General features: G+C 37.9%; 1 protein-coding gene across 13 annotated transcripts in view; it reads right to left on the bottom strand.

Moving 5' to 3' along the window:
• Positions 1-16,596, bottom strand: part of BNC2 (basonuclin 2) — a 444,196-nt gene that overhangs the window by 30,168 nt on the left and 397,432 nt on the right. Inside the window, exon 1 of one of the 13 annotated variants that reach the window (XM_055302024.1) lies at positions 538-10,688. The exons of the other annotated variants lie outside the window; for them this stretch is intronic. Within the exon in view, the coding sequence (XP_055157999.1) occupies positions 538-612 (75 nt within the window). The 5' untranslated portion in view covers positions 613-10,688. Of the gene's footprint in view, positions 1-537; positions 10,689-16,596 lie in introns of those variants that run through there. 13 annotated transcript variants of the gene reach the window in all.

Below are 16,596 nucleotides of genomic sequence, written 5' to 3'. Positions count from 1 at the left end.
GGAGTATAATGACTATCATCCATAATGCCATTTCCCAGGTGGACACACTGAATCTATGACAGTAAAGAATAGGACTTCTGCTGAACAAGGCTGGTCTCTAGAGCACTGTAATGTCCTCCTCTACAGTGTTTTTCTCCTACTATCAAATCCACTCTCTTGATTGTTCTTTTATGGAAGCTTTTACTGTGGATCGTTTCTCAGGCTGCAATGCGACCTGAGCAGCACACAGTCATTTCTTCTCAGGTAGCCTTCACCTAAGTCTGCATGTCGATAATGTACTTACACAGCTGGCCGCCTGTGGTATTAAAACAGCCCTTAGAAACCATGGCAACTGATCAAACCCACCTGAGGCATCTCCTTTCCATCACCCTCCTATCTTGTCTCCCCCAACAGAACACAGCAGTCCCATATGGTTTCTCTTTTCTCCTGGCCCGCCACAATGCCTGCTGCTATTTCTAAAACCACTGCCTTTCAGACCTCTTTTAGTCCTGAGTAGCTGTCTCCACTAAAATGGAACTGTTACGTTAAACCACTTACTTCTGGTGGAAGAGGTCCAGGTAAGCAAGATTTAGAACTCTGCTGGTAGCCTGAATCATAAAAGAGAAGCTTCATTTATACTCGTAATGGAAACAGTGATTTATACTTACATAGGACAATATAACATCCTTGCAAACAAATATGCTTGGGAACAGGACAAACATCCACATTATCCGTTCAAACTGGGGTCCCCCTGACAGGGCACCCTGAATCCAGGCAATATATAGTGCCACAGAAGTTCCTTCCAAAGAAGTCACCATTCATATTTGATCAAAAGTATCTAGTATCATCACGCTCATAAATAGAGCAACTGCAGAAAGAAAAAGTTGACTTTCTTATATACTAACATCATGGGTCTGCAAGCTCAATGCTAGTAATGACTATCTGTTTTAGTACATCTTCGGATAAACTGGCTGAATGGGAGTTGGAAGTCATCAAAGTGCAAAAAGAACCTGGGGTTCTTTTCTCCTGAAAATCTCAGTAACAGAGAGAGATAAGCATGCTCTGGATGCAGTGATTCTTAAAACAGTGGCTTGAGACTCCTGGGTCAAGGCAAGAATTTCCACAAGTGGTCTATATGTTTTTCAAAAAGGACCAGTGTCAATTTTTTTTTAAACCAACCTTCAGATAATTGGGAGTAATCATTTAGAAGGCTTTCAGACAATGTGACATCTGCTGCAGCAACAAAAAATGATTTTTAAAATTAATTTATTTTTATTTTATTCAACTTAAATATTTGCTCAAAACTGATGGTGGGGTATGGGTCCTTCTTCACAGACAAATCGAGAAGTACAGATCTAAAATCTCAGCCCCCTTGGCACGTCAAATAAACTTTACCAGAGTGAATAAAAGCCAAAAGAAGAGTTAGGTATTGTCAAAGAAACATTAATAAAACAAAATTCAGTCTGGTAGACCACTATGAATGTGGGTTGCCCAACATTCATACTGGACATGGGTCTACACAGGAATAATATACATCACATCAGAGTGTGTAAATGTACTCTTGTCTTTCCCATTCCATTTTGGAGTCTGTGGGTCACTTTCTTAAGGCTTTTGCCATTTGTAACCAGAGTTCAGTGATCTTTAAAACTTTTCATTGGGAATTGTTATTTACAAAATGAGGATAATAAGACTTACCCTGTTAAGAGAAATGCAAGGTATTATTATAAGTATTGATTTCTTGTGAAATAACCAGCTATACTATTCATTAAAAGATGAGTGAAACCAAATAATCCTGACTTATAAACCAGTTTTACTGGGTTCAGAAAAAGTATAAGACACTTGAAATATTTACATATAAGTATTTTAAATGAAGAGACTTCCTTTTATTATTTTGTTGGAACCGGTGATTATCACTCAGTAGAAATCTGGCACCTATATGGCTCTGCAGAATGCTTTTTAAAAATCTTTTGTAGTAGAGTCAACTGTCATGGTTTCAATGGTTTTATTTAAGTCCTTTTTTTCACATTAAAATACTGTATATGACCTGCAGTTTTAAGATCAAAGTAAGTTTGGTTCTTCTTACTTAAGGAAAGGATGTAAAGAGATGGAACAGGGACAAGATAAGAAAATTCGGGATAAGTAGATTGTCAGATGACCTCAAGCCTACAAAACTCCTCAGCCCAAAAAGGAACCCATCTGTGTTCATGGCAGGCCACTACATGCCACAGCACAGGGAGGAAAATAATGCCTTTCTTTCTGTCCATGCATGTAAATGAGGGAGAAACAGTGAATACAGTAGAGATCTAGGACTTATTTGTTCTAGCATTACTCAAATTATTAAGAAATTAAGCAAACAGTTTAACTCTAAAAAAAAAAAAAGACAGGCAGAGAATAGTTTAATTTTCTATTCTTACTCCATGAATTTCTTGTCAGTCAAATTTAAGGCATATATTTAAAAATAATCCTAAAATGATTAGCTAAAAATATTTCCTCTTTGATATAATTTTAAATCTCTTAATTAAATGATATTGAGCTATAGAAAATGCTGACCATCTAGTACAAGATCAGAGGTTTATTCGATGTACTTTTTGATTTCATGTCTAGATTTGAAGTGTGCTATCTTAAGAAAGTATTCCTTTTTTTTTTCTTAAAGATTTTATTCATTTATTCATGAGAGACACAGAGAGAGAGGCAGAGAGAGAGGCAGAGGGAGAAGTAGGCTCCATGCAGGGAGCCTGATGTGGGACTCAATCCCAAATCCTGGGATCATGCCCTGGGCCAAAGGCAGATAGATGCTCAACTGCTGAGCCACCCAGGCGTCCCATTTAGACAGTATTCCAAATAACCATATTGGCTACTTATTTTTATGACCAGTTTCCAACTGGAATTTTGTACTGTTTATCCTTCAGGATTAATTCAAATATCAAGGCAAGAGGAATAGGGTTTGGTAGAAGGTAGAGAGTTACCAAATTTCAAGACTATGTAGCTTGGCACTCTATCCGGTAAAATTTAACAGTAATTGCAGAATTAAAAATTGATGAAACAATGCTACGAATCATTGATTTTACCTGGTTTTCTAGATGTTTAAGTCTTAAGGGTAAACAAAGGATGAGAGAGCTAGATGAAGGAATATCAATAAACACTTAAAAGGAATAAACTAGTGATACAAAGTAAAATATGAAGGACTCTCAAAAGCATTAATGTTTAAAAGAAAGAGATTAGACTCAAAAGGCTACCTATTCTACCATTCTGATCACAGAAATTCTGGGAAAGGTAAGACTGAACAGAAGAAAGATCAGTGGTTGCCAAGGAGTGAGGGAGGGGACAGGGGCTGACTGCAAAGAACACTGAGGAACTTTGTGGGGTGATGGAAACATTCTAGATCATGACTATATACTATATACACTTTAATACACATGAATATATACACTTAAAATCAGTATGTTTCACTGTATGCAAAATATGCCTTAATGAAGTCGACTTAAAACATTAACTCATATAAATTGCATAAAATCATACTTAGAACTCGAGAATTCATAAATTTCCCCATTTTTTTTTACAGATTTTATTTATTTATTAGAGACAGAGAGAGAAATGCAGAGACACAGGCAGAGGGAGAAGCAGGCTCCACGCAGGGAGCCCGACGCAGGACTCGATCCCGGGTCTCCAGGATCACGTCCCAGGCTGCAGGCAGCACTAAACCGCTGTGCCACCAGGACTGCCCAAATTTCCCATTTATATATCATCTTATTTCTTGTTTCCTGCCTTGTTTTGTGGCCGGAATAACAAACACACACGTCTCTCCCATCAGTAGGGTATGCCCCATAATCCACTGTGACATTGGAAGTAAACAAAAGTTTTCCTTTTTCTTTTTTTAACCTAAAAGATTTTTATTAATATTTTATTTTTTATTTTTTTAAAGATTTCTTTTATTTATTTATTCATGAGAGACACACATAGAGAGGGAGAGGCAGAGACACAGGCAAGAGGGAGAAGCAGGCTCCATGCAGGAAGCCTGATGTGGGACTCAATCCCAGGTCTCCAGAATCATGCCCTGGGCTGAAGGCAGGTGCTGAACCGCTGAGCCACCCAGGGATCCCCTTACTAATATTTTATATGTGGCTTTACAGCAATATGTTAAACTAACTTAGAAATAGTTGTAAATATATTAAGCTCCAAGCTCATATATTTTTACCAAAGGGGTGTTCAGTCATAAAAACTAGAGATTGCTTTCCTACACAGTTAATACGGACACGTGGCAGACAGGTAGTATATGCACACACATCTTCACGAACACTTTGGATGATGTTGATGAGGAACTGTCAGCTAATTCACCTTAGCTCTCCTCTACTTCGTGCTAGACTCTTGGTTAGGTGGACATGTGTCAGGATGTGACCCAGAAATTAGGAAATATATCATCTAATTGCTGGGTCACCTCAGGAGCAAGCAATGGGCTCAGACCATTATCTCGATGATATAAACAGGGGTATTCCATCAACTTAACAGATGGGGTCTGAGAACAGAGATCATGAGTGCCACTCGTGGGTGGAGAGGGCAGACTGAGGACTAGAAGTAGCAAGAGTTTGAGGGAGATACTCTGTGGAAAGGAAGCCTTTGAACATTACACATTTTTTTTTTTAAAAAATCATAGAAGTCATAAAACTTTCAGCCCTCCTTTGTCCCATTCTCCCACTGGTTACCTGTTTTAGAACTTAGATGGGTCTGCATATAACTTGCAGATATTTCCATTCAAACAGTCTACCTAAAGTCAAGCCATTGTGAAAACATTTTTCTTCAGCCAAAAAACTGAACTGGTCTGGGTGCTCCCCACTTACATCACGACCAATCCCCGCCCCCTTCTTGTTAAATTTTATCTATCTCTATAATTTATGACTTGGCAATCCTAAATGTGGATGGGTCAAAGTTTTGTGTGTCTATGTGCCTGCATGTATGTGTATGTAAGCAGGAAAGAAGGGGAGAGGAATAAAAATGGTCAAAGAAAAAAAATTATTGAAAGGAATAGATTCTGGGAAGTACTTAGGGAAATTTTTTAAGCAATGTTGTGATAATTTCTGAGAAACACTTGAAATTATGTGGGAAAAGAACTTGGCATGCTTATTTGTTTTAGCAAATTTACATTTAAACACATATTTCTTGGAGGGCACTGATTGAGAAAGATGTACCACTAGCATATACAATATACACTGGAGCAGTTTGGTTGTATAAGTAAACAAAATTATACCATTCTTTATTCACACAGAGCTCTTTTATGTGATTGTGCTTTTCCACCACTATTTTAGGCTAATGTTTCTAGGCCAGCTGAAACAACTGTAATATCTGTAGGCAGAATGAAAATACTCATTTATACCATGATTGCACCAAATGGTTCAAATTAGACCTGATAAAAAAAATCAACATTTGTTTTGGGTAATGAAAACCCTACTCAACTTCTATGATTTGGAAATTTGTATTTTGCAGAATTTCTCAAGAGCATCACTTTACCTTCAAAATATAAAGCTGACCAGTCACATTCTTGCTTCCTCTGCTCCTCTCTAAGACTGAGTACCATGAGAAAGAATCAACAGAGTGTGGCACAGACAGAAAAGAAAAACTACTAACTAATAGTAATCAGGACTGTACTTTATTTGTTAACATTTGTCCACATGAACATCCCCTTTGGAAAACAAATATGCTTTCCTCATCAACCCAGGACCGTCATAGTTATTAAAATGAGCATGCAAACATTAGAGCTAGGTATAGTTTGGCTTGCTGTGATTATAGAAGCTGGTGATAAATTCAGAATGTCCAGATTATAAAAATCTTGATTTGAAATATCAAGATATTTCTGATTGAAATATCTTTCTGATTCAGATAAGGAGAAATGAATGCTACAGGAATATCCATCATTGGTTAGAATGCTAGAACTCTTAGAAAACTTTGCATTCCAGAATTTTCTCTCAAAAGGAAAACCTTAGGGACACGTGGGTGGCTCAATGGCTGAGCGTCTGCCTTCAGCTCAGGGCATGATCCTGGAATCCGGGATCCAGGATCAAGTCCCACATTGGGCTCCTTGCAGGGAGCCTGCTTCTCCCTTTGCCTCTCTCTCTGTGTCTCTCATGAAAAAATAAAGAAAATCTTTTTTAAAAAAGGAAAACCTTAGTCCTTGTTAGCGGACATGCAAACACTGAAGTCTGCTCTCTATAAATACTGTTTGCGCATAGGGATTGGCTTTAAAAGAGTTACTTATTATACAGATCTGCATGTACTGAAATATGCACATGTACATAGAGACTGTATCACTCTTGGTTTACTCTTACTGTACATGAACCTCATTATAAGTCAGTCTTAAAACATTCCAAGTGCTGGATTATGGAGAATGGTGGTACATTGAAGTAAGGCATATTCAATTAACTGCAAAAAAAGTACAAAGTCAAGGAATGCCTCTCCTTGGATGGAACTAGAAGTTCCATGGTCCTTGATTGGAATTGGTAGCAGAAGAAGAAAGCAACATGGTAATTTTATGTGACTTTTAGGCACTAGTGTTGACATTTTTCAATATATAATAAACCTCAACACTTTCTGATCCACAGTTGAAAATACTTTTCACTGAAAAAGGTATTTTTTAAGAGAAAAAAAAATTATTGAAAAATTGAACAATACATCCTCCCAAACTGATCACCTCTCTAACTAAAATAACATTATCAAAATGCCAGGGCACTAGTTTTAAATGGTTCCTGTAATTTTTAAAACATATTGTTTGACTTTTGATAGAAAATTCACTTTGCTATAGAATGTTCTTCATTATGGACCAGATAAGAATATATAATTCAGAGAGGACTATCACTTTTTTTTCTCCCTTAGTAACAGTCTGTACAGCATTTTTACTTTAAAAACTGTGATGATGATAGATCACTCCAGTGTTACAATATACCTAATCATAGACTCCCCAGCTAAACTCTATTAAAGGCCTGTCAGGATTTCTTCTTTGTACTCAGGAATTTTAGCTTGTTTAGCTTAAAACAACCATATGCATTTCCTCTATGGGCATTTGTTTGCAAATAAATAAAGCAGGTGCCTTGCTTTTCCATATTAAAAAAAATTCAGGGACGCCTGGGTGGCTCAGCGGTTGAGCGTCTGCCTTCGGCTCAGGGCGTAATCCTGGAGTCCTGGGATTGAGTCCCACATCTGGCTCCCTGCAGGGAGCCTGCTTCTCCCTCTATCTATGTCTCTGCCTTTCTCTCTGTGTCGCTCATGAATAAATAAATAAAATCTTTAAAAAAATTACAGCAGAGGAAATTACTTTCTGTAATGTTTACATGATTCAAAAAGTATTTTTCAAATTACCTAACTCTATTGTAAATCAAACTTGAGAGACTTTTAAAGACATGGTATATTTTAGTATTTATTAATAGTATATTAGGAATCATTTAAGTGTCTAAATAGAGATATTAAACCCAGCTGATATTCCTAGCATACCAAATTCCAACATAGAACTACCCGTGTCCTTAGTGTAAGCACAGGATATCTAACTCTGCACCTGCAAGCTAAAACAGAATTTGCATCTTAAAGTTTCAGATGTTGATTCATTTAACATAATTTATAGAGTCAACCTCAGAGGGAAATAAAAATTGTAAGTGAGTAACACCTAAGTTCTAGTCTTGGTTTTGCCAGTGACCAGCTGGGTTGGCTGTCAAACCACCAATACCCAGCTTACGCTTTCTCCTAGGTAAGTCAGTCTGACTATATTTTCTAGGCCTTGCTACACCAAAATTCCATTATTTGACTCTCAAATTCCATCATTCTTCTATCTATGCCTACAGTCTGGACACATAAATAATTTTAATTAAAATTAAAATGTTTTAAGCTCTAGGCTATTATTTTTCCTTTTAACCTTGTCTGTAGATTATTTTTAGAATGCATTCATTTGTGATTGAAAGCATGCCCTCATCTGAGAGTTACTGTATTATGTCCTATATTCTGGATGCCTCCCTTGATGCCTCTGTCTGGGGCTCCTTATCAGTGACATAATTAGAGGTATTCACTTTTCTGGATTAATCAGTTTACTCCTAGTCAATTCAATGATCAGCTCAAGTGGAAACTTTGCCTGAAAACTTAGGAAAACTGCTCAAAAAGTCCCTAAGAGGCCATGGGAACCCCTCAAAATCCCATCAGTTAGGGTTTGTGAGAACTCTGCAACCTGAGAATCAACCATTCCAAAATAAATGCTGTTCCTCCATAAAGCTGTAAGTAACTATCTCTGGTCTTCCAGCAACCTTTGCAGTTCCAAGGAAGAGCAGTATTTGCATATAAGACCCTCCCTCCAATTAAACCCTTTAAAAGGACACAAGTTATTCATTCGACAATGATCATCACTGAGATGCTAGAAGTAAATCATTTTAACATTCAGGATAGCAAAGCAGCAGTTTGAAATACTCACAATGATGACAATGGCAACAGGAAGAAAGAAAAGGATGGCCCCTGAAAGTGGTCTTGTTTCCTTCTCCTCTCAGACATGAAGATAAAGCACGAGCCCTATGACAGTTATAAATCTGTTTGCTTTGCAATAAACATAACTTACCAGAGCCCTAACATTTTTGCTTTGAAGATGACATTTTCTCCTTTACCTCTCTTTCTACAACCAAAGTTCTGCCACTGGATCCATAGAAAGCATCCATATATCTCTAGGGGTCTGTGGTGGGGCTTTACATATCTAAATATAAATGCTTGAGACCCTGGCATTTCCTGATGTGCTTTCCTATAATGTCTGATAAAGTTTCACAATGAAAGTGATTTTACACATCAAGTAGGGGCCGAAACCTTGGGACAAATTCAAGGCCACAAGCTCTGAGCTTTGCCATTTTATCTGTGCAACCAAGGATAGCCCAATGTGATCATAGCTTCCAAAGCTTGAAAAGATGATTCTATTTCACATATTATACTTTGAATTACTCTACAACTGGAGATGACTGCACAACCCTAAGGAACTTTAACATATTCCTTAGGATATGAGGGAGCAGGAGTAGAGAGGGCCTGAACACTCACTAAGCAGTATTCCATAAAACAGCAAGGATTGAGTATTCTATAAAACACACAGAGGATGGAGTGCATGATTGAAGAGAAAGATGTATTGGGAGATTTAACTTTGTTCTTCTCTGGGCATAAGAACGGCAGTAGAACACAAAGATTAATTTCCTGCTTTAGCATTCATCAGGGAACAACACATTATTACTTGTAATACATACACAAGGCTGTTGATGGATATACTTTCCTTTGATTGCTGAGATTAAATGTGTTCTATAAAAGGCACCCCCCACACGTGTATGTATAATTATAAATCCACGTATGCATTAACAGTTTCTATATATTTATAAGCAGCTATCAAAGCAGATATTACACATTTTATTTGGTTACAAAGTCGAAGTGATTTGGGGTTGGTGGCTGCCTGAACAAATATAGATCAAAAACAGAATAATCAGTTACTAATCAATATATGTTACTATAACAAAAAACTCAGAAATTCAAAATAAAGGAGGATACGAGGAAGAAGCATGCATTATAGAGCAAGGTAATAACCATGTCTGCATGTCTTAATACCCTCTTGTCCCAGCAGTCCTGACTTTCTAAGCAGCCCACTTCTCCACATTAACGGTAGTCATTTGGAGAGCAGCAAACGTGCCATTAGAAGCACTTTTACAAGTGTATATTCATCCACCAATTAGCTTAATGTGGCCGCTTTCTGCATATTTTCTATCCAGGCTTGCACAAATCTTATTAATATTTCCCCCTAGCGCTTTGACAGATTACCTTGTCATTACGCATCCTGGAGCCTTTTAAACAATATGGGTAAACTACTGTTTGTGAGGTTAATGACAATTATCCCCTAATTACTGCATAAGTCACTCAGTCCACTTTATCTCATAGGCAGGGTTCTGCTCTGTGTATCTGCCATTGTGTCACTGTAAATGAATCTTGTATTGCTATGTTTATCTGCCACTGTCTTGTAAATTATACTGACAGAAGAATGAACAAATTACTGCATGTCATCACTTAAATACTGCTTCTGAAATTTAAAAAAAAAATGCTTCGACAGAGCACTTCAATTGTGATTTTAGCAGATCACAATTAGTAAAAACATATTTAATGTTTTATGTTACATTTCCAAGCTGATTATGTGGAATTCAGTAGTGGCGTCACAACAATGACACGGAGGGTAAATGGAAGGGGAAGAGCAGTAAGGGGTGAGAGGGTAAGAGGGGGAAAAGATGCACACTGGACTCCCAACACCAGCTCAACCTCTTGAAGGCATTTCCTAGAACTTTATCGCTGATAGGGCATCCTTGAGGTATTTCTCATGATTTACCAATTCTGAAACAAATTCGATGGGTTAGGGATAAGCCACACTCTTCAGCTGGGATCATTATTTATTTACTTATTTATTTATTTAGGTTACTTAGAACCAGTCCACACATAAAACACAGAATCCGTGTCACTGAGAACAGATAATGTAATAAAAGCCATAGGCTAAGCCAATTTCATTGACGCATTTTTAAACATTATTAAACAGGGTCAGAACACAGTTTCCAAAGCTACATTTGAAATTGTTTAACAATGTTTAAGTCAATGAAATCAGTTTAGCCCAATGCCCTATCAGGGTGACTACATCTGCTCTGATAACAGGGAACATCGGATGATACAAGCATCTTTTTTTTTTTAAAGATTTTATTTATTTATTCATGAGAGACACAGAGAAAGAGAGAGAGAGAGGCAGAGACACAGGCAGAGGAAGAAGCAGGCTCCGTGCAGGGAGCCCAACGTGGGCCTCGATCCCGGTCTCCAGGATCAGGCCCTGGGCTGAAGGCGGCGCTAAACCACTGAGCCACCCGGGCTGCCCAACAAGCATCTTAAAAAAAAAAAAGACAGATTGAGTCAATTGCAAATAATCTGGAAATTTATGATTCTGCAGATTATCAAGTAAATAAACATTTGCGTGAGAACAGGCAGAAACATTTGGCTGAGATGACTGCCATTTAACGAGTATACTAAAACATTTATTTTGAAGTGTGAACCATTCAAAATGTCTCCATTTAAATGACACCAAGGTAGCTGATAACTGGCAAGTGTAAATAACTGGGCCACACCAATCTGAAGGATGGCTTTCAACTCTCAATGAGTGGGTGTGTAGAAAGCTTGCATCAAATCCCCAAATGACAGCCATGAGTTTGTAAGGGAGGACTCATAGCACTGGCAATAATAAAGCTATCTGGTGGATGCATGCATGCGCGCGCGCACACACACACTCACGGTACCTCTTGGTGTGCTTGCTGAACAGGCTGGAAGAAAAAGCTGCAGCAAAAAGAAAGAATAACACGAAAGCCAGAGTTGCCAGGCCCCTCAGATTCTAGCACAATCCCTAGGGCTCCCTTGGCTCCCCAAAGACTGATTTTAGTGTCTGTCCTGCATTCAGTCAATACAGCTTCAACCAACAAATGCTGGAGGCAAAAATGAAAGTGCTATACAATTTTCTTTTCTTTTTAGTGTGTTAGACCAAAGAGATCCCAGTTAAGACTGACATCACTGTGACAACCACTGAGGGGTTAAAATTCCCCCTCCCCCCTTTTTTAAACTGTTCAGGCTATCTCTGGAGACAGAACTGGAGAAAGTCAGTTTTTACTGCCAGTAACTTTCTTTTTCTTTTAATACTGTGTTTTGTTGCCCTTTGTTTTTTTATACCTTGCTAATCATATTGCTTATCTGGTTGGGGGTGGGGGGGAGACAATATGCATTTAGGGGAGATAAGCTCTTGGTGTTACCTCAAAAAAAGGAGCACAAACAGTATTTTCTTGAGTTGGTGAAGTTAGGGCTGTTATAGAAAGGGAGACAATCATGAAGGATCAATACAAATGCCAAGAGGTACCTGGGTGTAAGTTAACAGGCAAAGACAGTCATTAAGGAAGCAAATAGTGGGATTTTCCCAATCACCACTCTCTATGCATTTACATTAGATTTCTGAAAACTGAGACTAGGAATATCTCACTTCCTCTCCTAGCAAACTTGTACTTGTTCTCTACTGTGCACAGAATAAATAATTAAATTCCCATACCTGGTATTTCAAGTCCCATCAATAGAAACCCAACCTACCTTCCCAACATCATCTCCTGCCAAGACCTCTGATGCTCTAGCTACAAAGAGCTACTTGCCATAAAGGATTCTGAGTACAGAAAAATCTTACCTGATTCTGAACCCCTCTCTATTCTGCTTCTGTCATTCTCTTCAATGAAAGCTAAATGAAGCTCTCTATGAAATATTTCCTATCTCACTCTCTTCTTCCCTTCTCCCCATTCCCAGTAAGAATTAGCTGTTCCTTCAGTGATCTGCTCATTCTTCTGTCATGTAGGTCTCTTTATCACAAGATTACTGTACTTTATATCCCCACTACTCAGATGAATCAATACTGAGCAAATTCATTAATACTATAAATGTAGGAGTTGGGAGGCAATTTAGAGGTCATCTAGTGCTACCTTTATTATTGTACAGATGAGAAAACTAACGAAGAAGTATCTTGCCTAAAATCAGGAAGCTAAAGTATGTGGCTGACTTGGGACAAGGCAGTCAGCTCCCCTTAGTGTAGTACTTTTCTCACAAAACTATCCTTTTCTCCTGGCATAATGATTCTGGACTCCGGAAACAGAACATCCACTCCATTCCACTGCCACATCCTGGATAGATGAGTAGATTCCAATCAATTGACACTCTCTTCAAACCCATATACTGGCCCTACCTGGGAAACATTTTTTCCTTGAACTCCCCTCCTAACCATTAAGAAGGTGTCCAACAGAAACATTAAGTCTTTCCCCAAGACCATTTGTGCAGGGGAAGCAGCTATATTATCAGCATTCTGGGATTGAAAAAGGTTGAGAATGATGGTTTTAGCAAAATATACATATGGAAAATTTTGTCCTCATCATTTTTTTTTTTTTGCAAATATCAGAAAACCATCTATTGTTCTTAGAAAATGGTTTTGGCAATGATATTACATTTATTTATGTTGGACATTTTCTGGATCAAAATTAAATCCCATTGTTCATGGAACTAGAAAGGAAAATGCAACAGAATCTTTCACATGTTTGGTGTTTTGTATTGGAAAAATGCAACAACAGAGTCTTTCACATAGTGTTCTGTATACGGAGTGAACAAATTAATTAAATCTGTCAGTTTAATACTGGACACAGGAATAATAAACCATAACTACAACTATAAATATGTGTGTGTATATATATACACACACACACACACACTTTCTTCTTTCATTTCAGCTTCTGCAAATAACTCTACTTATCAATTCCTGAATCCTCATCTGGTCTTCCCATCAATCTTGTGAGTTCTCATCTCTGTCTTGCATTTGCTCCATCTCTTTCTATGAGGAAAACTTCAACTCTGAGGATTTCTATAGGGATTCCACCTACAGACCAAAGTAACTAGCCAGTTGCTCAAAAAACTATTATCTGAATTCTGAAAACAAAACAAATCAAAACAAAATCTGAAACACACAAAGGCACAGAGGCCTATTTTTTACTGAAATGTGATTTTCAAGCTAAAGGATTGCTTTAAGTAACAGAGTCTCTTTACCTTGATTTCATCATATATTAATAGGCTAAGAATAGTTACCTGTAAGACATCTGAGGATTAAACAAGATAATAATGCCTACACTCTGAACTGAGACAACAAAGACTCAAGGTAATGTATATGCATTATGTTTATCTACACTTAAATGAGGTTTGGGGTATTATTATCAAACCCACTTTATAGATGGGAAAATTGAGGCACATCACAGTTGAGTAATTTGCCTAAGGTCATAAAGCTAGTAATGTTAGGAGCCAGGATTCAAACCAGAACTCGGAGTCTAGAACTATATTGAAATGCCTTACACAGAAGGTATTCCTATCTACTCACCTCCACTTGAGCTTCCATCAGTGTGCCTCTCTGCTTTCTATTTTCCCCACTATTCTCTCTGAAATCCAGGCATGGAAAGGTAAATTCCTTTGACCAATTCCTTGGTTAACTCAGCTGTCCAGTCACACACCTGTCTCTTCAAACCTATCCTCACAAGCTTAGTGATGGCCCAAATTCCTTCCTAAGTGGATTATTGTTCCTTGATGGCCTATCTATTACTCCCCTCTCTCCACTCACATTCTGATGCCAGGCTGCTTTTCCCAAAGTATACCTCTTCATCACATTATAATCCTTACCTCGAAACTAGACTTACATAGCTCCCTTTTGCTAAATGATTTAAGTATAAATTCTTCATGTTGGCATTCAAGAACTGCCCAGATCTAGCTGCTAAGCCTTACTTCTCTTATATACACTCTCACCTTGAAGCTGAATGTGACAACTTACCTTTCAGTGAAGGCACTATACTTTCTTGAAACATCACATTTTTGCTTACGCTGTCCCTTCCGCTTGGAATGCTGTCATCAATTTTCAGGGGTCCCACTGTTGTTCAAGATCCACCTCTCAAATATCATCCCAATCATAAATCCTGTGATCTATTCAGAATCTCCATCTGTTTTTTTTTTTTTTGTGGGATTTTTTTCCCTTTAACTGTATTCCATTTTATATAGGTCACATGCAATCTGGGATAACCCCTTACAGTATAACCAGACCCTTGAGTACAGGCAGATTTCGTTTTATTATTACACTTTGCAGATATTGCATTTTTACAAATTGAAAGTTTGTGGCAACCCCGTGTGGAGCACATCTCTTAGTGTCATTTTCCCAACAGCACTGCTCACTTCAAGTCTGTGTCACATTTTGGTAATTCTCCCAACATTTCAAACTTTTTCATTATTGTTGTACTTGTTATGGAGATCTGTGATCAATTATCATCGATGTTACTATTGTAATTGTTTTGGGGCACTACAAACCACACCCATATAACATGGCAAACTTAACCAACAAATGTGCATGTTCTGACTGGTCCAGCTGTTCGCCATCTCTCTCCTCCTCCAGCCTATTCCCTAAGACACGATAACATTGAAATGAGGCCAATAATAACCCTACAATGGTCTCTAAGTGTTTAAGTTAAAGGAAGAGTTGCACGTCTCTCACTTTAAATCAAAAGCTAGAAATGATTAAGCTTAGTGAGGAAGGCATGCTGAAAGCTAAGATAGGGTGGAAGTGAAACCTCCTGCGCCAAACAGTTAGCCAAGTTGTGAATGCAAAGAAGTTCTTGAAGGAAATGAAAAGTGCTACTCCAGGGAACGCATGAATGATAAGGAAGCAAAACAGCCTTACAGTTGATATGGTGAAAGTTTAAGTGGTCCAGATAGAAGATCAAACCAACTATAACATTTCCTATGCCAAAGCCTAATCCAGAGCAAGGCCTCAACTCTCTTAGGTTCTGTGAAGGCTTAGAGAGGTGAGGAAGCTCTAGAAGAGAAACTTGAAGCTAGAAGAGGCTGGTTCATGTCATTTCCATGACATAGAAGTATAAGGTGAAGGAGTAAGTGCTGATGCAGAAGCTGCAGCAAGTTATCCAGAAGAACTAGTAAATACTTACCGAAGATGGTTACGCTAAACAACAGATTTTCAATATAGACAAACGGCCTTACATTGGAATAAGATGCTATTAGGACTTTTATAACTAGAGAAAAGTCAATGCTTGGCTTTAAAGCTTCAGAGGACAGGCTGACTCTCTTGTTAGGGCAAATGCAAGCTGGTAACTTTAGCTGAAAGCCAATGTTCATTTACCACTGATAATACACTAGTGCCTTTAAGAATTATGCTAAATTTACTCTGCCTATACTCTATAAATGGAACAACAAAGTCTCGATGATGACAGTACATCTGTTTACAACATGGTTTACTTAATATTTTAAGTCTACTATTGAGACCTACTGCTCAAAAAAAAATCCTCTCAAAATATTATTGCTCATTGACAATGCACCTAGTCACTCAAGAGCTTTGATAGAGATATACAATGAGATTAATGTTTTCACATCTATTCTGCAGCCTGTGGATCAAAGAGTAATTTGGCTAAGTCTTATTATTTAAGAAATAAATTTTGTAAGGCTATAGTTGCCATAGATAGTGATTCTTCTGATAGATCTGGGAAAATAAATTGAAAACTTCTGGAAATGATCTGGAATTCTAGATGCCATTGAGAACATTCATGAATCATGGAAATAAGTCAAAATACCAGCAGCATAGCAGTAGTTTGGAAGAAGGTCTTAATCCTCATGGATGAAATCACCTTTAGGGGTTTAATACTTGAGTGGGGGAAGTAACTGTTTCTTATGGAAGGGCAAAGAAAAGTGGTTTCTTGAGATGGAATCTATTCCATGTGAAGATGCTGTGAAGACTGTTGAAATGATCACAAAAGATTTAAAAGATTACATAAATGATAAAGAAGAGCGGGGTTGAGACGACTGATTCTAATTTTGAAAGAACTTCTACTGTGGGTAAAGTGCTATCAAATGGCATCACATGCTACAGAGAAATCTTTAAGGAAAGGAAGAGTCAATTGATGTGGTAAACTTCATTGTTGTCTTACTTTAAGAAACTGCCACAGTCACCCCCAAGCATCAGCAACCACCATCCTAATCAGTCAGCAGCCATCA

Source organism: Nyctereutes procyonoides, unplaced genomic scaffold (genome assembly GCF_905146905.1).
Source record: "Nyctereutes procyonoides isolate TBG_1078 unplaced genomic scaffold, NYPRO_anot_genome, whole genome shotgun sequence".
Taxonomy (NCBI): Eukaryota; Metazoa; Chordata; class Mammalia; order Carnivora; family Canidae; genus Nyctereutes; species Nyctereutes procyonoides.
Note: the sequence above shows the minus strand (reverse complement) of the source record. Positions and strands in the feature narration are given on the sequence as shown.